Source organism: Sminthopsis crassicaudata, chromosome 1, assembly GCF_048593235.1.
Source record: "Sminthopsis crassicaudata isolate SCR6 chromosome 1, ASM4859323v1, whole genome shotgun sequence".
Classification (NCBI taxonomy): domain Eukaryota; kingdom Metazoa; phylum Chordata; class Mammalia; order Dasyuromorphia; family Dasyuridae; genus Sminthopsis; species Sminthopsis crassicaudata.
Window position 1 is genome coordinate 299,560,073 of NC_133617.1, and position 27,979 is coordinate 299,588,051.

Below are 27,979 nucleotides of genomic sequence, written 5' to 3' on the forward strand. Positions count from 1 at the left end.
TCAAGTAAAAGTAGAATTAGCTGCCTCAGAAGAAAACTGGCTTCATCTAACTTAGAATTCTTTAAGTAAACGCTGATTGGGTACTTGGTTGGGATATGTACAAAACAATTCTGGATCAGGTTCCAGTTGGATTAAGTGGCTTTGGGGGCCCCTTCCCAGTGGGACATTTATGATTCTATGAAAAATTCAGAAAGCAAGTTTATTCAATGAAATAGGTACCCATTTCACCCAGTCAAGAGAATCCATTGATTCTTTATTCTGGAAAATGAAACAAAATCTTATGAACTAGAGAATATCTCAAATAAGACATTTCAAAAATATCAATTAGTAATATACCAAATGAAACAAGAGAAATAATAAGATTTAATTAATTAACATGAGTTCTAGGGGAAAAAAAAGAAAACAAAAGAATATATACAACTTTAGTCTTCCACATGTTTCACCTAGTAGAAAGAGACAGAGAGCCATCACCTTAAATTTATTTACGTATTAGGATTTCTTTTTGTTCTCATTTAAAAAAGAAAAAAGATAGAATTTTGTAAATTACAATTTATACTTTATAACTATGAACTAGAGTAGCTATGTCAAAGAGAATTCTGGCATAATCTCAGATTAGCAAAATAAAGTTGTACTTTAGATTTATTTAAAATCATATATATTGGCTTCCTAGAATATGTATGATCAAATTAAAATGCTTGTGGTATCTGAAAAGTTTAGGAAAATAACTAAAGTAATGTAGTTTCTCTTTTATTGCCTAGAAATTTATTTTGAACATTCCTATTTTGTCATTATACATAATTTGAGAGACTAGAGGGAAGTTGTGCATGGAGGTAAGGAAAATGGTAGCCATAGGGCTACCATTGAAATGGATGGGTCAGAAAGTGGATTGGGCAGTAGTGAATCAGTAAGTTTGTGTGCTTGCCAATCATTTTTAAAATTAGGTAATGAAGCCAGTATTTGGAGAAAAATAATATAAGGGAAACACCAGGCCCTTCCATTTGATTATAATTCTATCCACTTATGATTGTTCACTCATGAAACTGACAATTTAAGCAGGAAATCATCACACACACTCTCTCTTCTCTCTCTCTCTCTCTCTCTCTCTCTCTCTCTCTCTCTCTCTCTCTCTCTCTCTCTCCCTCTCCTAGATTTCAAGGACATAGGACTTTGCCAGCAAATAAAATGATATCATCCTTTCTAATGATAAACAAGTATGGGTGATCAGCCCTAAATAGAGCAGAATTTGGGAGCTGCTTTTCCACAATGACATCTCCTGTGGCAGATGCTGCCTCAGTGCCGTCTTCAGTAATGTCTATGTAGGATTTGTGCAACATTTTTGACAAATATAAACGACCTCCTGAGGCAATTCCAGAAAGATCTGCTTTTGATTCATCAAAGGCATATGTCATTCCCAGAGTTTTTAAGTATTTCTTGATTTGATAAGTTTCTTCAATTCTGATGCGAGGGACAAATACTTCCACAGACTGCAGCTTCATTCTTTTGGGACTGGTCCAGTTCATTAAATTCTGATATGTCAGTTTATTTTCAACCTGAGGAGAGTTAATAGGCCATTTAAATTAGTGTATAAAATAATTGATTTCAAGACATATTAACCACTGTGATTTAGGAAACTCACAAATATTTCTAGACTATTAGAATTCAGGACAGAAAAAAAAAAAAAGACTGGTCATTTTCAAGAAAACTGGTATGTAAAACTTCAAAGAATCCACATATAAAGCAATGTGATATGAAGAACTGAATACTAGATTTGAAGTCAGAAAGACTGGTTTAAATCTTGTCTCTGATATTTAATGACTATATCCTTCATATTTTTGGATTATTTACTTAGTGTCTCTGAGACTTAGTTTCCTCATAAGTAAAATGAATATACTAATAACTGCCATGACTATATCACAAAGATGGTTGAGAAGTTCAAAAGAGATTTATGTAAAAGTTTTTTTTTTTTTTTGTAGACTTTAGAGCTTATAAAATGTCAGTTATTATTGCTATTAACCAAAATAAAAGAAAATAGATATCTTCCACTAAGGATTTCTCACCATAGAATGACAATGGCTTACTTTGGACTCTTGAAGTTTGTTCTAATGAAACATAAGGAATGAAACATCCCTATCAAGGAATAAGTAGTCTCAGTCTAGTTGTCTGAATATTGGTTTCACTCAGCATAGAGAAGTTTATCACCAAGTTGACTCACAAGTTGATTAAATTTCTTTTTTTTTTTTTTTATCCAATCCCTATAAGCATTTATTATTATGAGCCAAGAGTTGTACTTAGCATCAGGGATGCAAAGAAAAGCAAAAGTAAAATTCTCCCTTTCTTTTGTAAATTGGAGTTAAGTGACTTGCCCAGGGTCACACAGCTAGAAAGTGTTAAATGTCTGAGGTCAAATTTGAACTCAGGTCCTCCTAACTTCAGGGCTAGTGCTCTATTCCTGAGCCACCTAGCTTCCCCAGAAATAAAGTTCTCAAAAACCATAACAGCTAGCATTTATATGGTATTTAAGGTTGTCAAAGTGCTTAAGTCTGTTATCTTATTCAAATCTCACTACCCTGTCAGGCAGGTGCTATCATTAGCATGTATTTTAGAGATAAGAAAATGGAACAAAGAGTTTAAGGGACTTTCCCATAGTAACTTTCTGATTAAGGACCTACTAGACAACTCCACATTAGGTACTCTTACCTACTGCACCACCTAATTACAATCTATTCGGGCACCACCTACACTACAAAATCATAGATCCTCAATAGAATGACATATCCATGTGTGATAATATTTCTGCAAAGCTCTTCATACTTCAAATGACTTTCATAAATGACATTGTATTTAATACTCTCAATAACTCTGTAGATGTTTCAAAGAAGGAAAAAAATAGGAGGAAGTAATATGAGAACATTTTTATAAATAGTGTAGAAGAGGATGAAAGGGAAAGTATGTGAATAAAAGGGTTTCCCCATTCTCGTGCTCCAGAAATTTAATTAGCGTTACTAACATACAGTGAAACTGACACAATAATTTTACTTCTACTTGTCCTGTTCCAGTCATAGAAATGTAGCCCAAATCTGAGAAGAGGAGGAGAAACAAAAGGCTAGGATAATTTAAAAATAAAAGCTATCATTCTCAAGATAATTAAGATACTTATAGTTTATGGCAGAGATAGAGGAGAGAAAATGTTTGTATGAATTTTACCTATACATTTTAATTAAATATTGCATACATATATTTCTTCTAATTTTTTTTTCTTAATGGAATTTTATAGTCCTTGTATTTTACTATATTTAAGTCAAAGAAGTCATATTTATGTCACCACATGAAATCTACATTTTAATAATAATTGTTGTTGAGGCCTTTCAGTCATATCTGACTGTTTGTAACCCCATTTAGGGTTTTTGTGACAAAAATACTGAAGTAATTTGCCATTTTCTTTTCTTGCTCATTTTACACATGAGGAAACTGAGGCACATTGGGTTAGGTGATTTGCCCAGGGGGACCTGACTTCAAATCCAGCTTAAGACATTTAACATTCTGTACATGTGGCAAATCATTTAATCCCCAAATCCCTCACCTAAAAAAAATAGTATCTTATATTTTTATAGCATTTAAGATATATAATTTTTCTCACATTTGGGAGAGCTAAATATCTGTATTTTACATATGAAGATAAAGGCTCCAGAAGACCCTTGTGTCCAAGGCCATGTAGCTTGTACACAACAAAAATAGGGCTCAAAACACAGTTCAAATCTGTTCTTCTTTCCATTATTCTCTTTGGCTTTTGAATTTTTATATGAATTATGCATTTTGTGAAGGATCCACAACAGCTCTGATAGGCATCATGGAATAGTTGAAAATATATTGATTCTGATCTGTAGTTCTGGCTTCAAATCATCCGTCTGATGCTTGCTACCTTTGGAACCCTGGTCAAGTCCACTTGAGCCCAATATCTGAGCTTTCAATTCTTCATTTACATAATAATAGACTTGGTTATAATGGCAAGGAACTAGAAAATGAGTGGATGCTCATCAGTTGGGGAATGACTGGATAAGTTATGTTACATGAGTGTTAAGGAATATTATTGTTCTATAAGAAACAATCAGCAGGATATTTTCAGAGAGATCTGGAGAGACTTACATGAACTTTTGCTAAGTAAAATGAGTAGAACCAAGAGAGTACCAAGAAAATTATATGATGATCAACTATAATGCATGTAGCTCTTTTCAACAACAAGGTGATTCAGGCCAATTCCAATAGACTTGTGATGGAGAGAGCCATCTGCATCCATAGAGAGGACTATGGAGACTAAGCGTGGATCACAACATAGTATTTTTACCTCTTTTGTTGTTGTTTGCTTGCTTGTTTTTCTTTATCACTCTTTCCCCTTTTTGATCTGATTTTTCTTGTGCAGTATGAGAAATATGGAAATATGTATAAAAGAATTGCACATGTTTAACCTATATGGAATTGCTTGCTGTCTAGGACAGGGGGTTGGGGAAAGAAAGGGAGAAAAATTTGGACAAGATTTTGCAAGGGTGAATGTTAAAAGTTATCTTTGTGTATCTTTTAAAACTAAAAAGCCATTATCAAAATTTAAAATAATAATAGACTTGAACTGGTAGGCCTCTGAAAGTCCTTCCAATTTTAGATGTATGATCCTACAAGAATTCTACCTCAGATGCTCTCCATTTATATAACTTGTTACACTTAATCACTCAAATAATCTGGGCCTCAGTTTCCTCATCTATAAAAAAAGGTTATGGAATTGGACAAATCAGCCTCTTGGGTACCTTCTCATTCTGGGTCTGTGGTCCTGTGATTCTAGATTTGATTTTCTCATCATTTGACATATTTTAGAGTCACCTCTTCTTCGTGAATTTATGCTTTTAAGGGATGCAAAAATAATCTTAACAAGAATCTGAGACTAATATTTTATTTAATCATTTAAGTCACTTCTGACTCGTCATGACCTCATTTGGGGTTTTCTTGGCAAAAATACTAAAATGGTTTGTGATTTATTTCTTCAGCTCATTTTACAGATGAGAAAACTGAGGCAAACAGGGTTAAGTGACTTGCTCAGGCTCATATAATTATTAAGTATTTGAGGCCAAATTTGAACTCAGGTCATTCTGAATTTGAATTTAATGCTTTATCCAATGTGCCACCTAGCTGCTCTTAATGTTAGAGCCTATAAAATCATATTAATAAAGAAACAGTATTTTAATATTAAATAAATCTGATGCCATTAATGGTATCAAATCATTTGATGAATTCAAAACTAAAGGAAAATATTTTTCTGAACTATTTCCTATCCTGGTTTAGCTGCAGTAGTTTCTGGCTCCACAGATGCAGAAAATTGAAATCTGGCTAAATAATATATAAAGTAAAAAAAAAAAAATATATATATATATATATATGTATACATATATATATGAAAATTTCAAAGTTTATTATTGAATTTATTATAACAGTGACAAAATATCTCTCAAATATTTCCATTCCTCCTTAGTTAAGAACTAGAATAGAAAAACTAATTAATTTAGAGCCAGAAGATAGAGCAGAGGTGGGTTCAAACACCAGCTTTGCTACTTATTAGCTGCATAAATACTGACAACTTTCTAAATCTTTCTTCTACTTACATAGAAAGGAAAAGAAAAAAATACTTGCATTGTATTATTTTGGAAAAAATCACTTTTCAAGTTGAAAATCACCATAAAAATGTGAACTACTCTTAGTATGACCACAGATTTAGCAATTTCATCTTTACCTAATTTTTTTATTATGCTTGGAATAAGAAATGGAACTGGATAAAAATGGGACACTTACCAAATAGTAATTTTTGCATAGATAATATCTATATTCCAATGTTTGAATAGGAATCATATTATGGAATAGCAATTCTCAAAGTAACCTGTGAATCACTGGGGGTCCTTTCAAGTAGTCCACAAAGTCAACACTTTTTGCAACAATGCTAAGATGTTATAAATTTTAATTTGTTAAATATCAATAGCCCTAAACCACAAAAACAAAAGTTTGTGGAGGTTTTTTGGAGTCCTCACTGTTGTTCAAGAATATAAACTGGACAGAAAATCAATCTAGCACATTACTAAAGAGTCAAAGAGTTTGGATTCAAATCCTGCCTCTGATACTCCCCGTGCCACCTTAAGCAAGTCATTCAACATTCCTGGAACACAATTACTTCATCTTTAAAAGGGAGAGATTAGACTTAGTTTCCTTTGAGTTCCTTTCCAACTTTAGACACATGCAATTGTTTCTACATGAAAATAATACATTGTATCCCCAAAGAAGACAATAGTCATTGATTTTCTTTTTTTGCTTCACATTCAATATAGCTTACCTCTGATAGATTATTTTCAGGTAGTAGTATGTACATGCTTATTCCACCAACATATCTGAGCTCAAGGACCTGCATATCTGGGTCATTAATGATAGTCATGTTAAACTTGCGTTCTTGATGCATGAGATTAACTGTTTTCCCAGGGCACTGTTAAAAAAAAAACGTCAAGAGTATAGTTTTTTCTCATTCTTATTCTCAACAGAGTATAGCTAGAACTATTTTAAAATATTGCTTAGTTTGTGATTCTTACAGTACTTCTGAAATAATTTTATTTCTTTTATTTCATAGTATTTTTATCATATTGTGTCACTATTTATGTGATTCACTTCAATTTGACAAGCATTTATTAAATGTCTATGTGAACCAGGGACTGTGGTAGGTGCAGTAAACATACAAAGATAAAAATGAAATATTCCCAACTGTTTCAACATCAAGACGTTTGTGTTCTACTTGGAAGAAAAAACATCCAGATAATTAAACCAATACAAATGTGTGTATATGTGTATATATGAGGCAATAAACAGAATATCATGTACAGGGAACAAAGATAAACAGGCAGTTTGACTGGAATGCTAAGTATGTAAGAAATACTGTGAACTTGGTATATAAAGATAGATTAGAATACTAACTATAAAATGATTGGATTTTGCAATTAAGAGATTGTTGATGACCTTGGAAAGGGCAATTTCACTTTACTGGTAGAATTGGAAGCCACATTTTAAGGAGTTGAGAATTAAGTTGGAAATAAAAAAAATAAAAGAAAGGAATAGAGATAAGTATTTTCCCCTAGGTGTTTAGTTATGAAAGAGAAGAAAGACATATGAAGAAAGTTTGAGGGGATGATAGAGTTAAAAGAGGGTTATTTTGTCTTTTTAAGAATGGGGGGAGATTGTATATGCTTAGAGACAGCAAAGAAGAATGGAGAAAACAAGGAGCAATGAGAGAGACAGAGACAGAAATAGACAGTCAGAGAGACAGAGACAAAGAGAAAAGGAGGATGAGGAGGAAGAAGGAGGCAAAAAGGAGAGAAAAATAAAATAAAAAAATAAAGGAGGACAAGGAGGAGAAATGAGAGAACATGAATAGTAAAGGAATTTTCCTAATCAAGAAGAGACACTTCTTCCTCCAAAATTGGAACAAAAGAGCAGGGAATGGTTAATGATATAGAAAGAGCTTGAGATATACTCAGGGAAAGTCATTGCTGGGCAGTGGACAGAGAACTGATTTCTGAAACTGGAAGATCTGTCTGGATTCATGCCCTTCTAATACAGACTGTGTGACTCTGGGAAAGGCTCTTAACTTCTTAGCACTACAAGTAAGTCTTTTAAAATATAAGTTGTAGATTTGATACCTCATTACATCTGTAGAAAGGAACTCTTTTATTAGGAATTCTCTATATCAGTTTAATCAAAGTATAATTCTCTGGCCAGAATAGAAGGGACCATTTCCCTCAAAGTCTGAAATATCTATTCTCTGTTCCTAAAATTACACATATATTGTCAACTTGTCCTATTAAGGGCTAACTTTTGGAATAAGTAAGAATTTGCACATGGTCATGTAACATCAGGTTCATTCCAAATCATTTAAATCAAGCACAGATGAATTGTTTTTTTCCTGAGATTCCATACCTATTTTTCTCTAAACCAGGCTCCATATTCTGGTTTCTCCTCATTCCACCCAAATAATTAATATTCCTGAAGCTGTAACAAGTCTATGTAGTAGATATGAACACATTATCTTAAGGAAATTTCAATGTGAATTGTATTTAGAGATTAATGAAGAAAAAAACAAACAAGAATATTTTTAAAAATTCAGAAATTAGTTTTCATTGATATTTTATTCTAATAAGTACTGCATATGTTTCCTAAAACTTCTAATTTGAAAAAGTGAAGAAATAGTAACTTGGTCTTTTAATAAGAAAAAAATTAAAATATGACTTCCCTTTCTGCCTAATTTTCATCAGTTCTAATGATATCCATTATACTTGAGATACCAGGATTCTCAGAAGAGACCCTGGGTAAATAGTTTTCATTTGGATATTTTGTGGGTAAGCAACTGCCTAAAACATTAACAATTATAAAAAATATATGATAATTGGTGTATCCCATGAGACCTCTCTGAAATAGAGAAAGATGTGATGGGATATGAAGTTCTGCTGATCTGAACAGAAACATTTGACTTGCTTCCTTGAGGAGAAAATGCACCATGACAATGGAGTATGAGGAAGATGTTTTGATAGAGTAACTTTAGCCCACAAAGTGAATGGTGGTGAGTCAAGAGACTGATTGAGAAACTAGTCACTGAGATGAGTTACTAAAAGAAATTGGTTACAGAGAAACTGGGTGTTGAGATGACACAATTGCCATGGAGCTACTGCTAAAGCTCTGGGTTCTAGAGTCCTTTTTGCTTTTCGTTGGGAAAGATGGGATAGCCAAAAACACCAAGGAGATGCTGCATGCCTTAAGATAAATTCTAGATGGAAAAGTAGCTGTCTTTGTTCTCTCCTTACATCTACCTGAGACAGTAGATATTTATTACAAAATTTTCCTGTCCTATAAACTTGGTTCATTCTTCCTCCCTTAATTACTATCCTAGATAATTCAGATAAAAATATAATTAATCTTAATTGTGCCTGATTTTATAATCCATTATTTGTTAAGGGATAGGTAGAGTAATATAGACAAAGAGAGAGAAGATATACATTTTCTATGTGAATAGAAAGATAAAATGAGTCCTTTTCTTCCTTTTTACCTCCTGAATGGAGACTTTTGAGACAATTGAGGGAGAACTATATTGACAACAATTTTTTAAAATTGTATTTTATATAAATGTTCCAAAGTAAAACAAGAGTTTAGTCCAGGGATCTCCCAACCCTTAGGTGAAAAGTAAACTAATTGGCATTGCTATCTACTGTCATTTTACTGTAGAATCTAAAGTACTGCTAGGAAAACATTAATGATTTCTTTATATTAAATTTTCTTTTTGTGAACTTAGACAATAACAAGTAAAAATTATTGTATTAGCACTATTTTTTCAAACACATACAGGGACAGAGAAATATCTCTGCAGAGGCGAGGTCAAGATGATGCCTAGAGAGTAGATTCTGCTCAATGGGAAGAGTAAGCAAATTAACTCATTTCACTTCTCTTTCCAATCTGAAAAAGTCTATTCTCATCCATATTCCAAAAGTGAAGGTCAGCTAAAGGGAACATTGTTGCACATTATATAAGTTCAATTAGAGAAGAGATATTATTTTAAATGTAAGTTTAAATGTCTCTCCTCCCAGAGCCTGATACAGTGGCCAATTCAGAATAAATGATCAATAAAAATTTGGGGTCTTAATTTTTGCTTTGTTTTTCAGCTTAATGAAAAAAATTCTCATTCCCTTCCTGTAATAATAACCTAGTTGAATTTTTGACCAAACCTCCAAGTCCTCATAGATACCAGACTACAATGGGAAAATCTTTTCTATTTATACATGTTAAATATCCCATTGTCAAACACAGTACAAGAAACATGCCTAATTATATACATGGGAGGGGATTTATTAATGTGAACTGTACATTTTCAGAAGCTGATTCATATACAGACTTTTTTTGTTCTTTGTATGGTGAAGTAACTATACTTGTTATTAAATTCACAATTAGAAAGTTTCATTTTAAAATTTAAAAATCAGTATTCCCTATCAATTCATTAGTTCCTTCAATAAAGTGGCAAACAGTGAATAGCAAAAAATACTTGTATATAATTATAAATGATAAGCTTCCAGGTACTATAAAAATCCCCAAATCAAGAATGGGCATTTTCATTTTGTTCCCTTATTTTAATTTCTTTTAAATATAACAAATGCCTTAGAGAACTATTGTTTTCATGCTTTGTTGCATAGAGTATCAGTTCTATTTTTTTAAAAAAGCATATTTTTATCTAAGTTTAAATATTTCTCCTCCTAAACCCCCAAAACCCTTATAGAATAATCAGTCCAGAGTCCATAATCAGTAAATAGTTGTTTGTTTTTAAATTTAATAATTTTCAATGAAAATAAGCTATTTTATTTCCTTCTCTACATTTGTCTTGAATGAACATTTTAAGATAGGAAGTTGTATAATCTGACATTAAAAACATATGGCTTTCTGATTTTGCTAATATAGAAAAAATATGAGTTTTCAATAATTGTCAGAACACAGTGCTGGTATAATTACAATTTTTCAATAAGGATAAATAACCAAAGGCTTACATACATGTAACAGAAATTCACATACCTTGGAAGACTTGAAACGGCAAGTTATGGTTTCACTTTTAGTGAATGCCCCATCCCATTTCCCTTGGAAGTACACAGCATTCACTAGCACCATTACTGCCGATGAACTAATGCTACCCACTGGACAGATATCCTTGATTTTGCCTTTTGAAAAATATTGAGGAAAAAAAGTAGATATATTGCTTTAATAAGATAATAGTACTCAGGATTTTTTCAATAAGATATTATAACTTTTCAATAAGATTCCATCATCCCATCTTTAGTGCTGTTCATAATCATCATAATATCTGGAATTCCCAATACCATTTTGGTTCCACTAAGCTGAAAAAATGATGAGGAAAAATTTCCTAGTTATTAAGAGTCTTCTAAAATCTTCACAATCTCAAATTCTAAATTAAATAGTTTAATAAATGCAATGAGTCAACATATAGTTGTCTATCACTATAGAGATATTTTACAAATCTGATATTTTTTGAATTTCAGAACCACTTTATGAAGTAGGGAGAAAAATTATTATTATACTCATTTGTCATAGAATGACCAAGTCTGAAAAATACTTGATTGAAGGGTAGAATAGGGCAGGGTTGAATCCCAAACCTGGAATTAGTCCCTACCAGATTCCTATTAGGAATTAGTCAATAGAATAAATATTGTAGGAAGAAATGAAAGACATAAGAAGTAGTGTTCATAAGTTTCAGATTCATGGATAAACAGTAGTAAGAGAGAACAAATGTACCACAAAGAAATTATATATCCAACATACATTAATAAGGCTACTGCTATAATGTAGAACACTTGCCTAGACTGGAGAAAATAAGATCAAGAAGACAAATTTCTTAACTCATAAGGATCTTGAAAAATCCTTTTCCAAATGCTTGTTAAATTCACATATTTATCAAGATACAATCTAAATTACTAATATCTATATGAATAGAAGAGAAATGCAATAAAAACAGAATTGAGAAGTTAGGCTACACTAAATCTGAGAAAGTACAGGGTACTTTGAATGGCCCTGGGTAACTCCTTGAAATAAAAATCAATCTTTTTAATATCAATCATCTTCTAGTGATATTTGTGCTATGAGTCATGGAATATAGCCCTTTCCAAAATTATAATTATGAATCATCCAAAGGGAAATGGAAAAGTAAACACTGGATACAATTCATTACCAAAAAAGAATTTCACTGAAGTGTGGAATCATCAAAGAGATATTGGATAAGGAAATATATATATATATATATATATATATATATATATATAGGTTGATCATATAGTGAGAGCAAGTAATAGCTGCTAGAGAGCTTACATGTTCTACTGGTACCCACTCAATATCAAGACATTTAGAGGAGGACTTCTATTATGTTAGTGAATTTCCTATGGGGTTTTTCTTGCACTACATGAACAAGAATCACAGAGAATAAAGAAGCATACATAGGTTGAGATCTACATTACTAAAGAGAGTACACATGAGTGAGATCATGGATCCATCAAACCATAGAAATAACATTGTGAGGTACTGAGAATCTAATACCCTTTTATTTAATGATGGATGAACTCTTGACTTTAGCTAACTGTGCAAAGACAACCAAGTTGTCTTCTTGTAGGAAAAGAACAACCTTATATTCTGTTATTATATTATTTTTTGTGGTAAGAGTATATTTAAGCTATGCCATGGCTGATGACCAAATTCCAGATAATATCCAGAAGAGGTAAGAAAATTAATTCATTTCACTTCTCTTTCCAAGGTCAATTTTATGTTTGTATCTTTACAAATTTATTTTCAAAAATACATGCAATATTTCTTATTGTAGTTTCAGTCACAGAAACACACTTACTTTACTGAGGACCCAAAGTTAAACTGAAATACCTTGTTTAAAGGAAGAATAGCTTTTACAACAGAAGGAGAAAAGGATAATATCTAATAAGTCTTTTCTTCCAAATAAAATGAAAAATGTTTGACGTAAAGGCAAAATCTGCCAGAGAAAGTAAGATATCTTTTCTGAGATATTTTCCTTGAGGCATCTCTGTCAAGGCTAATGGTTGAATTTTATGTAATATGTAAGATTAAGGCCCTTTTAAAAAACTATACAAAATGACAAAATAATAATTATTGTTGTTGTTTTTTGTATTTTGTTCTTGAAAAGAACCATGACATCAAGGAAGTGATGCCATGCCATAAAAGCAAATTTAATTGAAGTGATGGGAGAACTGTGCAAAGTCAACTGCTTTATTTTCTCTTCCAGAGAAATCTGGGTCCAGTGGCCAGATAGATGATTAGAAAATATCAGTTCAAAAGGAAATATGGACAAACAGACCAGCTTTAAAAGTAGAAAGTTAAATTTATGATATACTTACTTATATGTTAGTGCACCCTACCATGTTTGTACATAATAGTTTTCATGTTGTCTTTCTCATTGTTTCCTCCATCAGACTGTGCCTTCCTTGAGATTAGAGAATGTCTAGATTTCTTTTGTATCTCCTGTATTTAGCATAGTGTCTAGCACCTAAGTGGTTAATAATGCTTATTGACTGATTGACTAAAAGGAAGCTGTTTATAGTCAAATTTGCAATTTCATAAGTAATTATCTTTCACTATTTTAATTTATATGTAAATGCTTTGGGGAGGTTATTTGTTAAATGCAAAATTTTTAAAATGTGAAGTTTTTTTAAGTTTAAAAAAAAGAAAGTGATTTTAGCCATAGTTGTTTTATGAGTAGTCTCTCTGATACATAGACTCATTTCTCTAAGAAATCAAGTTTATATGCTCAAAACAAATTAATCCCAGGTTCTTCCACGTGTTAAGCAAGCCACCATGTCAAAGTGGTTACAGTGCTGAAGTTGGAGTCAGGAACACCAGTCTGCACATACCTATTTTATTATTTAAGCAAGCCACAATCTCTTGGAGTTTTGTGCAACTCTCTTTTTAAAAATCCTCTTTTAAAACTGTCATTGAAATGGCAGTCACTTTCCTTCCTGAGGACTCTTTCCCATATCAGACATAATAGGTAGGTAGAAAAGGAAGTGACAAAAGAATATACCCTTGCTAGAAATAGTAATGAGAGCCATAGTCAGGTTGTATACTTTCTCCTGGTTACATTCCATATTCTCTCTCTATTCTCATGCTTAAAAAGGAGCCCTATCGAAGTCAGATGAACTTTAATGTTTTCAATCATCGGAGTTTTGTGAATTCCTCTAGCTCATATTCAACAGCCTATGATCAGGAAGAAGTGAAGGATATGGAGAATGGGAGTAATTCTAGAGCTGAGGTTTGGCCAAAGTTGAAGGGTACAGGATAGTGAAGAGAAATTCCAAGCAGAAGACAATGTACAATTAAAATATTTAACTATAGTTGAGATGGGAAAAGAAGAAAATCAAACTAAGTCAGAATAAGGCTAAATTAAGAAATAACTGGCTGTAGAGGGTGTTAAAGGTTTCAACAAGAGAAAAGAATAGGTTTAGGAGGAGTAATACAAAGGAAGAGACAGAATATAGGAAATTTAGGTCTGGTAGAGCCATGGTAGACTCCCTAATTAAGGAAATAGAATGTTAATGGGTAATAGTGATATTTGGTTTGTAACTGGAGAGTAAGTCATTTTATATTATTACTTTCTAACTAAGGTATAGATGAGTGGTGATGACATTCACATACTGACCTTATTCTAAAGCATACTGGATGGATAGCAAGTCAGTTAAAGTGCATTTATAAGTATCTACTATGTTCAAGACACTGTCCTAAGCACTAGGGAAACAAAGAAAGGTATATAAAATAGTTCAGAGATGCTAAATGATAGCATTAACCACTATGGATAAGGAGGAGGTTTCTCTTCTTGGTTTATTTCAGATCTTAATATACACATATAACTTTGGCAAGTATTTTTAAAAAAGTTTTACACTTACCATTTGTTTGATTCTCCATCCATTGGTTAATCTTATTCCTGGTTTTTCCTACATCAGCTGTAAAGTCTACACGCTCTATTTTGGCATTATATAAGCTTCCGGCACATTTTAAAAAATTCTAAAATAAAAATATATTAACAGAACAATCATCGCCTATATATAATAGTATAAACACAAGCATAGGTGTTCAGAGAAGGTTGTGCCTAGCATCACTTGATAAAAGAAAATGATATTTTGTCTCATTTTATATTTGTATTTTTAAGCAAAATTTAATTGCAGTTTTCTCTAAATATCTAGTTGAGTTTTAATTTTTAATTTTTTTAGCTTGATGAAAAAAATTGAATAAAAGAATCAGATTGCTTTGGTGGAGCAAGACTTGATCTTGAAGTCAAGAAAACCTGAGTTCAAATCCTTCCTCTGACATATGCTAACTATGTGAACAGGGCAATTCACTTAACCTCTCTGCTAAGACTGTTAAGTCCCAGAACAGTTGTAGATCAGCTCTGGTAACAGGAGCTCACAGAAGTTGTTATTGTTGTCTGTCTTTTATTTCTGAGGAGGACCATGGGACGTGATCAGGGAGGTGATGCCATAACATGCAAGTGAACTGGGTTTAAGTGAGGAAGGACTGTGCAAGGTCACCTGTCTCAAGGTGTTTTCAGTCCTGAAATATACCAAGGAGAATATACCTTGGAGTATACCAAGAAAAATACTCAAGCAATGGCTCAATATTGTCTATGATATAAACTATAAACTCCTCTGTTTAACTTTTAAAATCCTTTACAACTTACCTTTTGAGTTTTTGTTTTTGTTTTATATATTATTCCCCCACTACACTCTGGGATCCAGCCCAAGAGACCTTCTCTATGTTCCTTACATACAACCCTATACTAATGGATGCTTTATAAGCACTTAATAGTCAATAACTTTTAGTTTACATACATGGTGGCTTTGATTTTCTAAGGCAATCCCAATTAATAAAAGTAAATATACTTTTAACAAGGTTTTGCCAAAGGAATGTCACTTGTCAGTTTATGTGGCCTGATCTGGGAATTAGAAAATCTGGTCTCTCCACCAAAGGAACAGAAAAGAGAAACTGTACTGTTACATGATTTCTGGAGATCATCTAATTAAAGAATGCTATAGCCCAGGCCTAGATCCTCAGACTCTCAGCATTGGAAATGCTCAATTCAAAGAGGAAAAGAGAGAAGAATTTTCTAAAAGTGCCTTTACCATATATGTAAAGTGTTCATTGTTTTATAAGTTCAGTTATCATACAATTCTGGGTACTGAGTCTTCCTATGTGTATTTTTGCTCAATGAAATACCAGCTAATTTCATTCTATCTTGTTGGATCTAGCTATATTTTAAAAAAAGTAATTTTTTTTTACTTATTAAAGTTTCTTCAAATCACATTCCCAGGATTCTGTCAGAAATAGGTGTTGATATTTGTACTGCTAAGTTTCCCATCCCCGTTGGTCTATTATCAGATCTTGAGATGATTGACTGTGGCAAATTACTATTTTCATAACTAAGTAAGTTTTTTTAAACCAAAGTCATTACCTCCCATGCCCTCAGGAAAGGTGTGTCTCTTAGACAATAAACTTAGACTTAATCCAAGTGTTTGTTGAAAGGAAGCTTGAAGTTGGCACCTTATTATTATTAGCAGGGTGTGAAATCTGAGTGTCTTATCTCCCTCCCCCAACTCATTTCTCCATCAATCATCAACCCAAACCTGAGAGGAAAAACGGAATAGTAAAGCCCTTACCACAAACAAAAATCCTCTTTTAAAACTGTCATTGAAATGGCAGTCACTTTCTCTCCTGAGGAATCTTTCCCACATCAGACATAATAGGTAGGTAGAAAAGGAAGTGACAAAAGAATATACTTTTGATAGAAGCAGTAATGAGAGCCATAGCCAGGTTGTATATCTCCTCCTGGTTATATTCCATATTCTCTTTATCCCTTTATATCCTTGGTACCCCATGAATGCTTAAAATATACTCTTTCCTCACCTCTTATCTCAGATACTTTTAAAGCAAAGCTCAGGCATCATATGTTAAACAAAACTTTTCCTAGTCACTCTTCATGTTTCTGCTTTTTTCTCTCTCGAAGTTCCTTATTTATACACCTGTATATAATTTAATACTCCTTACCTGAGTACGTGGTGTACCCATCTCACACCTCCAAATGGAATGTAAGTTCCTTGAAATCAGGAACTGTTTTTCTTTTTTGTTTGTTTTTCAACAATGCCTGAAAATCCATCATTAGTATTCCTTTAGAGCATGCTAAATTATCTTTGCCCTTTCACATGACTCAGGTGCCTTGCCATATTAATTGCTTAATAAGGGCATGTTGAATTGAATAAATCTGCAAGGCTCCCTTGTTTTGCATGGATAGAATTTGCAGAGAATCAGACAAAGACTAAACAAAAAAGCAAATATAAGAACAACAGTTCATTTTAAAGTCAGATTTAATAACTTGAGTATTTTCCATGTCACTGTTCTGCTCCAAAGATATGAACAATTAAATTGGCCAATTAAAAGAGCCTATTATATTTTAAATGAGTGGATTGAGTAGATGCTATATTTGTTAAGAAGTTTGAGAGCAAAGTGTGGTCTTTCTATTTTCTGTCCTTGGTTATTAATCAAGTCTGTTCATTGTGATAGTTTTTGTATTTATTCAACTCCTTATTTCAATGGCTTATATTTGGATCTGTAACCTGGGGCAGAGATGTGGTAGAAAGTGGTTTCTGAAATTCCTTCATGGGCCTCTTTTAGGAGAAGCAGAAGAAGTGGACTAAAGGAAGTGATGCTGGGCCAGAGTACAGAACCTTGAGTACCAATAGCAGTAATAGTAGTAAATAGTTGGGTGGATTAACAGAAGTAGAGGGAAAGCAGGCATTTATTAAACACCTAGTATGTACCAGATATAGGCAGCTAGGTGGTGCAATGAATAGAGTGCCAGGCCTGGAGTCAAGAAAATCTGAGTTCAAACCCAGACTCAGACACTTACGTATTATGTGACCCTGGGCAGTTGACTTAAAACTGTTTGTCTCAGTTTCCTCATCTGTTTCCTCATCTGTAAAATGAGGTAGAGAATGGAATGGAAAACCCCTCTAGTATCTTTGCCAAGAAAATCCCAAAATGGTGTAAATAAGAGACAGATATGACTAAAAACAATTGAACAAAAAATATGTTAAACATTCTACAAATATATCTCATTTAATTCTCACAATAGTCCTAAGAAATGGAAACTGAGGCTGACCAAGATTAAGTGACATGACCAGGGTCATACAGCTAGAAAGTGTCTGAGGCTGGATTTGATTTCAGGTTTTTCTGACTCCAGTCCCAGTGCTTTAGTAGATAGGAAAATAAAGATCAAGAAAGGGGAAAAGTAGAATTTTGGAGGGATCTGAAAAATGAACCAGCCTAGTAAATTATAATTGCTGTTTTTTAGATATTAACTATTAGCTCATTTTCAGCTTTCAAAGAAATAAATGTTATTAAAAGGCTTGCATTATTTATATTCAGTTCTGGGTATTCTGTTCTGGGTATCATAGCAAGCCAATGTTTCCTTGCCATAAGGATAAACAAACCTTAGGGATGTAGATTAACAATCCTTGAGTTAATCAAGTCTTCAGCTGTGTTGATGGGAAGACAGCTCTGAAAACCATACCTGAAGTCCATTTTTCAGTATTTTTTTAGACTACCCTGTTACATTTATTTACCCATATGGCTTAAAGAGCTAGTAAAATCCTGAGAATTGTTCACTAAATCAAACTTCTTAAACTTTTTCCACTCATGACTTCTGATTACCTGAGAAATTTTTACATGACCCCATTTGGAATTTGAACTGAGGTGTTTCTGGTAGCATTTATGTATTCAGTGTGTTTAGAAGCAAAACTATAATGAAGTTCCTGGATACAACATGGGCAAGCACTGCGGACATTTCAGTTTCATTATGTGTTTTGTTTTGAATTAAATCTTGGTCATTGTGTTCAGAAACTATTTACTTTTGCCGAGTTTTTTGACTTCCACATTCAATTAGGTGCATCCCACAATTTAAGAAGCTTTGTACTAAATAATAGCAAATCACTTCTATTCAGGGTATTTTAAATCTCTTAGATAATTTTAAGCCTGAAAATCTTAAACTTTAACATACTATTGAGGGTGTTCCAAAAGTCTTAGTGTGGATTAAAGTCTTGATAGCAGTTAAAGTTTATAAAGTAATTTTTTTCTCATAATCTCATGAGATATGTAGTATAAATGCTACTTTTTTTCATTTCCTAGATGAAAAAAGAGAAACTCAGATAAGTTAAATGACATATCCAGTTTTATACAACTCAAACCTACGTTTTCTGTATTCAAAGAGCTAGGTAATGCATGAAGGATTTTTTCCCATTTTATTGATAGGAAATGCCTGAGATTCAGAGTAGTAAATAATTTGCCAATGGTCCTAAAGCTCAAAACTACTTCTCTTGATTTAATCTCAAGTGCTCTTTCCATATAAACTTGCTAGAATTAATTATGAAGAAGTGCCTGAATTATCACACAAATAACCTGTTAGGCAAAATAATAATAAAAATAATCTGTTGAAATGAGAACAGCTCAGCTTACCTCTTGAAAATCAAATATCTTTTCTGCAAACAGACCATTGGCTATATTGAGTTGATAATCATTACTTGATGTGTTTATTTCTGAGAGAAGTGCTTTCATCTGGGATTGGAGTCCCTGGATGTTGTCAGATTGTCATTAAAAAGATAAAGACAAGTAGTTAATTCATTCCTAGAATTGGAAGATATACGTATGTAAATAACCACATTTCTTTATGAAGTTCTACTAAAGAGTGGAAACACTTTCATGAAATTATTAGACAATACCACTTTATATATATATATATACATATGTATATATACATATACATAAAACCATAAAGCAATCAATATTGAATTCAAAATGAATATAGTTTAAGTTAAAATCAGTGGTGTGGATCCAATTACTGTTTTCCAAGTTACATATCCTAAATGACTGAAATAGTTAATTTTTCCTTTACTACAAAGCACTGACATATGTCTTTGTTTATCATTTTGCATAATCTTATTTGTCACTTGTCACTTGTGACAAATTGATGATTTTCAAACTTTTCAAACTTTTATTCAAATGTTATTTCTTTGAAAGATTAAAAAAAAACCCCAACCTTGAGTTTTCATCATTTAGCTTAGAGAGATGAGAAACATCTCTTTCTAGCCACATAGAACTATAGTTTCTGGTCAGGAGAAGAGGAAGAGGAAGCAGATTTCTTTCAATTTAGTCACATTCTTTACTACTTCTGATGGAAAAAATTTCAATGCCCTATAAATATTTACCCCAGAATTCGAAGATCCTTGGTCAGAGTGAAAATGAAGAACCTGCAATTGGAGACACAAAGATTGAAATAGTACTTCTTTAAAAGAAGCTAATAATGTTTTTGTGAGTGATACATATAACTGCAGAAAACCAAGAGGACTTTTAAAACCAAAAATAACCCCCTCTTATTTTCCAATTAAACAGGGTAGTGGAATCATAAGATTGTTAGAGCCAGAAGACCTTCCTAAGGTTAATAGCATCTTAGAGTTCATTTAGCTTTTAGTTATGTATTTTTCAAAGGCATTTTTTTGGGAGAAGGCCAGGTAAAGCAGAGACAGTCATTGGGAATTTTTTCTTCTGCCACCCCTTTTATTGACAGGATTTAAAAATTCTTTGGTACCACATCAGGACTGCTTTTATCACCAATCCTCCCTTATACAATATCTTTCTGTTAACATCATTTCCTCATGTGTAATATAATGGACTTGGGTTAGTTGGTTTCTGAGGAACCTTTTAGCACTAATCTTCAATTCTGTGACCTATGATTCTATGTGATTCTATAACCTGTATATGACATCACCAGAGAAAGAACAGTCCTAGACAAGCCCAAAATAATGTACCAACAATTGGCATCAGTTATTTAGCATTTCAAAGCTGCACTGGGCAGGCTCAGTCAGGACAAGGCATTTATTTTTGCACCGTCAGCAGAGTTTGAAATATATTCCTTCCTGCCTTTGACTGGAGTATTATACTTCTATGTATTATTGTCAGCCAGCGACATCAAGCTTTCATAGTAATACATGAGCTGATTCACTACAAATTTAATTTACTTCAGTCTCATCTTCCTCATCTTTAAAATGGGAAAAGACTGAAGTAAATTAAATGGTTTTCCCTTCTAATAAATGTCTTAGGCAGGATTTAAATTTGGTTCTAGGACTAACACTAGAAAATTCATCTTTACTAAAAAATACAAACTTTACTTTAGAGTCCTTGGGTATTGTTGCTATGGAGGATAGTTTTTAGAAGTTAAGGGAGCTAGATATGTGAAACTTCAATTCCATCATCTTTATTTTAAGACATTATACGTTCAAGGCTCAAGATCTAAGACTTCAATATCCAGACATATAGGAGGAATCTATGAAAAGTCACAGAAATTTCACACAAAGTATAAAGTCATCTTAACATTCAATAGGGCTCTGAAATCAGACAACTACTTGATTTTTATATAATAAGCTTCTAAAGGAGGGATGGCCCTCTCACTCTGAGCCTGACTTAATGCCACATGTGTATGTGTACCTGTGAAGTAAATAAAAACTCTCAGGCTTATGAGAATGACAGGAGAATAAAATAGATCAGAATCTTTCTGGAATACATCATAATATGAGTAGCATCTGTACCATTCATCATATAAAAATCATCTGATATTTCTTTAAACAAGGGCACACATGTTCTTCTGCCTCCTTGACCTCATAGTCTCTGAATAAAGGAAGAAATCCTCAGATTCTATAAGATTCTATGAAATTTCTCCTATTTTCCTCTTTACTTTACATTGAGCATTTTAAAAGGAGTCCTTTCCCAACACAAGACTATTAGGCTATGGTTCTATAGGAAAATATTACATCTCCCCCTCTGCAGTCAGCTAATTTCCAATTAAATGGTTGCTTGAGCACAGGATTTGGGACCAAAAAAACTCCAAAACAGCAACAACAAAAAACAAACAAACCAGAGTTCTGATAAGCTGAAAAAGATCATGTCTGAAGGTAGAAATATTGCTCTATGCATGTACCTATATATACCTTATCAATCTGCTTTGCACAATCACCTCTGGAACCCATCCGCACCAAGGAGAGAGCGATGAAGAGACTTAGAGGAGAAAAGAAGACATTGCCAGTTCCTTGATTTGTATTCATCTCTTTGAACAGATCGAAGCAAAATTCTGCATTTGCTGCAGCAAGGGAGACCATCGTGAAACTGAACACAGCCTAAAGAGAAAAAAAAAAGAAATATATATATATAATGTATAAATTAGCTCATTGATATTTTCTGTGAATTTCTTTGAGTCTTAATTTCCTCACAAGTAAAATAGTTTAGCAAAAACTGTTACTTATTTCACAGAGTTGCCTAAAAATATATAACGTATATAGTATAATCTACATACTTTACATATATACATATATCTTATATATATATATATATATGTGCATATATATATATCACTCTGCAAAAAAAGTACCATATAAATGTCCACTATTATTATTATTCCTATTAAAATAAGAAAGCAATGAAGCAGTGTTATAATAAGAATAAGAGATTGGTTGAGCATGGTGAAACTCAGCTATAACTGCTACTGAGGAAGCAGAGGCAGGCAGATTTCTTGAGCTTCACTGGAATATATGATAAGTTCCCAGGACTGGACAACCATTATATGTCAAAGGAAGAGTGAGTAGGTCAGAAGCAGAGTATGTTAAAACTCCTATCTCAGTCAGGAGTAGGATTGGACTCATGAGGAAGCTCTTCATTTCCAACCTAGACTAGACAGGGAGAACCAGGCTTTTAAAAATGATAATAATAAAAAAAAAAGTTAAGTAAAACAGATGCACACCCTGAGGGCTACATGAACATCCATCAAAAAGCCTAGAGAAAAATCTTTAGTTAAGTAGGTAGTGCCTCCAAGTGGGATTAACAAAAAGATATGCATAACAGTTCAGAAGGGTTAGGACCTATACTGGTAGGCAAAATACCTATCAGTTATGATGCTGATCATCATCATCAATCCATCACTATCATCACCACCTTTGCTAGCCACATTTATATAGCCACGTTTCCTAATATGATTTACTTCTAGCCTTTTAAACAACCCTGGGACTTAGGTATTATTATTATTATTCCCATTTTATAAGAGGAAATTTATACATTATTGTCCAGAGGTTGACATACAAATGGACAACCAGTACATACCTAACATAATATAATAAGATTAGCATTGAGCAAGACACAGAATAGAAGAAAGTGTGAGGATGTGATCACATTTGGGAAACTTCTTTGAATGATCCCAAATTATTCCAAGTACATAGCATTTCTTGTTTATATTCCCCTTTTCTCTTCTCACCATATTGGGACAGGCCTTGATCATCTTATGCTACACAGTTGTAATAGCCTTCAAGTTGATCTCCTTGCCTCTAATTTCTCCCCATTGCCTTTATTCAGCTGCCAAAATGTTTTTCCTAAAGTACAGCTCTGGACATGTTATGACCATTGCCAACTCAATACATTAGAGTGGCTCCCTATTGCCTCCAGAATCAAATATAAAATCTTCTGTTTGGCATTTAAAGCCCATCACAATCTGGCCCCTTTCTACATTTCCAGTCTTCTTGGATATTATTCCCTTGAATTTAATCAGAGATCCAGAGACAATTGCCTCCTTGCTCTTCTTTTCACATGAGCCTCCATATCCTGATTTAGGTCCTACTCAGGCTCTCCTCCATACCTGAATGTTTTCCTCCTCATCTCTTCTTTCTGGTTTCCTTGTCTACCTAAATGATTCAAATCATATCCCATCTTCTCCTCTGTTATCTTTCCCTAATACTTTTTCTCTGAAATTAGTTTCCATTTATACTATATAGAAGTATGTATGTATGTCTATATAGACATATATACACTATATATGTACATTATATGTAGTTTTATATGCTCACATATATACAATATATAATTTTTGCATGTTTTCTACTCCATTATAATGTGACTTCTATAAGGGCAGGGACCATGTTTTTATCTTTCTATGTAGTCACAGTAATTATTTGGCACAAATTCGGTACTTAATAAGTGATTATTGATTAATTAACTGTGAAGTCCCACCTTATTTAATACAAATGTCATTGCAGCAGGGTTGTGTGGTTGGGAGTCTTATAGTGCATTTTCAAGTTTGTGGGTGACCCCAAGAGTAATTAAGAGATTTATGCAGCAAACAAGCAGTCTGAAGCAAATTTCCAATGACATAAGAAATAGTGTCATGGATATCTCACACTTTAACCATTTAACCATTGCTCCTCTGCAGACTATCAGTTCTCTGACTTTTTGGTGGGGACTTAGATGGGAGTACAAGTAGAAATGACAACTCACAGCAGCAAATGAGAAAATGACTCATATAGAGGCAAAGACAGAAAAAATAAATCTTTGGAGCAATCAAGATGTTAAGAGTATTTCTCTGCATCTGATTGGCCTTTGTTTCTGACTTACCATTCCATTATTAGTGAGATGACTGTGTTAAGAACCAATCAGAGGATATTTCCAGTAATAATATGCCAAATAGAAAAGTGCTAACCATAGGAATTTGTCTCTTCCTGAATCACTTATATTTAGAATTTCTAAATTATTCAATAATCAGGGGTTCTTAAATTTTTCTTTTTACATGGACCTCTTTTGATGTCTGGTGAAGCCTATAGATCCTTTCTCAGATCTTGTAAAATTCATATAATAAAATAGCTAGGATTTCAAAGGAAAACAATTATATTTAAATATATATTAATATACATATATAAATAAATACACACAGATACAAATTTATGTGTATATGTATGTGTATTCAGAAATTTTGGGTTAAGAATTACTGACTTAAAAACTGGTTATCCTAGATTTTTATATGTTATATTAATTATATTTACAATTGTTATATTATGTTATATTAATTACCTTAAAAGTTACTTAGGCCATATCTGTTTCTTTTATGCTCCTTTGCCTGTTGTCAGGCAGAACAAGGGTTCTGAGCTGTGCCTTCTCAAGAACTCCTGGATTTGACAATATGAATGTTTGGGAAAGTCTTGGGTGTAGAAGGAACAACAGACATGAAACCTAATAGTGGCTACTTTGTTATCTTATTATTTCACATTAGGAAAAAAGTATAGCAAAGAATAATCTAAGAGTGGCTATCTTTGCTTTTGAAACCAATTTCATTATGACAAGGCCAAAAGACTTAGTGAAATACAGAAGATTCAAGGAGGAAGTCCCCTCTCCATCGGATGAAAGTTCAGAGCTTTTCTAAGTGGGATGGCAGTATAGGACAAAGGAAAGAGTAATAGCTCAAGAGTTATTAGAGCATCCTGCCTCTGACACTTACTACTTGTGTGACTTGGAGAAATGCACTTAATTTCCTTGGGCCTCAATTTCCTCATCTGAAAATTTAGGAAGTTGATTAGATATTCACTGAGATTCCTTCTAACTCTATGATTCTATAATTAGGTAAATCCTCTCTTATCATGGCCTTTAAATTAGAAATACAGTTAAAGATACAACTGGGAGATAAAAGGTTTTCCATTCTTTAAGAGCCTCAGAGAACCTGGCACACCTTCCAATATTAAGTTCAACAAGTAGAAAGCTCATACTCCAAGTTGCATCCCATTGATTCTTATGTTTGAATAGGATAGAGACAGTGACTATCAGTACTCTATGATGACCAGATTATGATTGGAAAAAGAGGTGGATCAGTCATGTGAGAAGGATGGACACCCATGGCTACCTACAAAATGTGAAAAGATCTAAATGAGATATTTCAGCATGTTGGTTAGATCTTGTTGGAGAATGCTTGGGAGACCCTGGAACATGAGAAAGCACAGATGGTCACAATCTATGTCAATGGAAAGAACAGCTACTTCAGAGAAATCTCAGTCAGATCCATTGAAAGGTTCATGAAATCAGCATTTATTTTTTCAGATCCTACAATTGGGATTTTCATAATCCTTCAATCACCAAATGCCTATATCTTTTCCCAGGAAAGAAGGAAATAAGCATTTGTTGAAGTGCCTACTATGTCTAGGGACACTTTACAAAGATCTTATTCTATCTTCACAACAATCTTGGGAAGTAGGTGTTATCATCATACCTAATTTAGCATCAAAAAAAAATGAGACCGATAGATATAAAATAATTTTCCCAGGGTCACAACATTTAGGAAGCATCTAGTATGTCAATTAAATAAATATCTGAAGCCAAATTTAAACTCAGATCTTTTTTACTCCAGCCAAACCCTCTATCTTATGCATGATGTTTTTCATTCTTCAACTTAATGCTTTTTAAATTACTCCCCTGTCTCACCCCTTTTTCATAGCAATTCCATTCTTTCATGTTGTATTTACTTGTTGGTTACTTCAAATGCAAATCATGGTGAAATATGCTAAAGGTATTAAAATATGTACTACCTTTTGGGGAATATTCACTTAAATGTTCTACTCCCTGTTTACAAAACAGTCCTTTGTTACTCAAGTCTTTTTTCCAATTTCTCACCTGTCTTCTGCTCAATAGTATTTTTAGACTCTGAGATGCAAAATCAGACCTATACATGAACTAAATGACATACTCTAACATGTTCTAATCAGCATAAGATCATAAAATTATTCCTAATAGTGCTTGTAATTTCTGAACAATAGAAAGACCTCAGTGCTATGATGAAATTCCTCAGAGCACCTCTGAAGAGTTTCTTTCAGGCCCACCCCATTCCATCCATATTTTGGACTCTGGATTAGGAATCCCTGTAATTCCAGTTTGGGCTGTCTTAAGCCCACTAGACTTTCAAGACTGTCCTGTTTATTTTCCACAATTTATACCTCTTGAAGGTAATATTAACCAAATGATATTGAAATTAAATTCAACAAAAGTTTGTAATTCTTCAACTGATATCTGAAATATTTTTAAGGCTCAATAGGAATAGGTATTAGGCCTATAAATGAGGATCCAGATGCATCCATGTTTTCTGCTTTAGGGTTAGATGACTAGAGAATATAATTAAAGAATGATACAAATTTTACAAATATCTTTATATATTTGAGAAGGTACATATGAAAGAATATGCAATCTGTTATCTGCAGAAAGAATTGATAGATAGAAATATGTAATGAATGATTTTTATGTGTATATGCACACACATGCATACATATTTTGTCTAATAGCCATCTCTAGGGTGGGGGGAAAGAAAAACAGAAAAAATAAATTTACATAATAACTTTATTATATATTTAAGATGAATAACATGTTGAACATAACAGATTTGCAGTTTCAGCATGCAACCTTTTTATTATATAATATTACTGAAATGCTTATTTTATTCTATAAATTAAAAATAAAATAAGTAAAACATTTTTTTTAAATTATAAAGGCAGTACCTTTGAATATCTGCTTTTGTAGACCTCATTCAGGTACAATGTCTCTTTTTTAAATCAAACAGTCTTAAAGTTTGAAGAACATCAGAAATTAATCAACCTCTACTTATAGTAAAAAAAAAAATCTCTTATATAACATGCATAAGAAATGGTCATCTAACCTTTACCTAAACAAATCAATGATGTGATAATTGAAGTTGTTTGGAAGTTATTCCTTGTTTCAACCCAAAATTTGTTCTGCTATAACTTCTCACTAATTCCATCTTTGCATTTTTTAAAATAATAATCAGCAATTATATGGTACTTAAGTATTTGCAAAGCATTTAGCAAATATTATTTCATTTTGTCCTTCATTTTATTCTTGGAGTTAGGTTATCCTTATTTTACAGATGAACTAACTGAGACACAAAGAGGTTAAGTCTGTCCAGGATTATACTACTAATAGTTTTCTGAAGCAAGATTTCAACTCAGGACTTCCTGACTCTAGGTCTACAGCTCTACTTAATGAGCCACTTAGAGTAAATCTAATCTTTCTTTTCTCAATAATATTTATAATATTTGAAGATGGTGATCATGTTCCGATTAAATCTCTTTAGGCTTAATGTTTCCCAGTCTTTAACTAATCATCTGCACTACTCAGCTCTTGTTTAGAGAACCACAGTCTTTTGGAGTTAAAAGGGATTTCAGTAAGCATCTCCTCCTCATACTTGAAAACAAATCCTCATGCCCAATAAAAGTTTATCAGTCCTTTCCTTGAAGACCTCCAAGTAGACATCTACCACTTCCCACAACAATCCAGTTCAGTTTGGGCTATCTTCTTCTAAATGTTTCCTCTTGCCCATTAAAATATAAGTTCCTTGAGGACAGGACTTAGCTATTTTTTGTAATCATGTCCCTTGTGCCTAGAATAATGCCTAGAAAATAACAGGTACTTTTCATTTCATTCATTTATTTGTAAGATG

At 32.9% G+C, this 27,979-nt stretch overlaps 1 protein-coding gene across 1 annotated transcript in view; it reads right to left on the minus strand.

The window, feature by feature from the left end:
- Positions 1 to 1,086: 1,086 nt before the first annotated feature.
- Positions 1,087 to 27,979, minus strand: part of SERPINB7 (serpin family B member 7) — a 35,615-nt gene continuing 8,722 nt past the window's right edge. Inside the window, exons 2-8 of the mRNA XM_074285650.1 lie at positions 21,663 to 21,848; positions 19,887 to 19,928; positions 19,138 to 19,251; positions 14,520 to 14,637; positions 10,624 to 10,766; positions 6,365 to 6,511; positions 1,087 to 1,550 (exon numbers count right to left, since the gene is read on the minus strand). Coding sequence (XP_074141751.1) covers positions 1,152 to 1,550; positions 6,365 to 6,511; positions 10,624 to 10,766; positions 14,520 to 14,637; positions 19,138 to 19,251; positions 19,887 to 19,928; positions 21,663 to 21,830 — 1,131 coding nt within the window. The 5' untranslated portion in view covers positions 21,831 to 21,848 and the 3' untranslated portion in view covers positions 1,087 to 1,151. The remainder of the gene's footprint in view (positions 1,551 to 6,364; positions 6,512 to 10,623; positions 10,767 to 14,519; positions 14,638 to 19,137; positions 19,252 to 19,886; positions 19,929 to 21,662; positions 21,849 to 27,979) is intronic.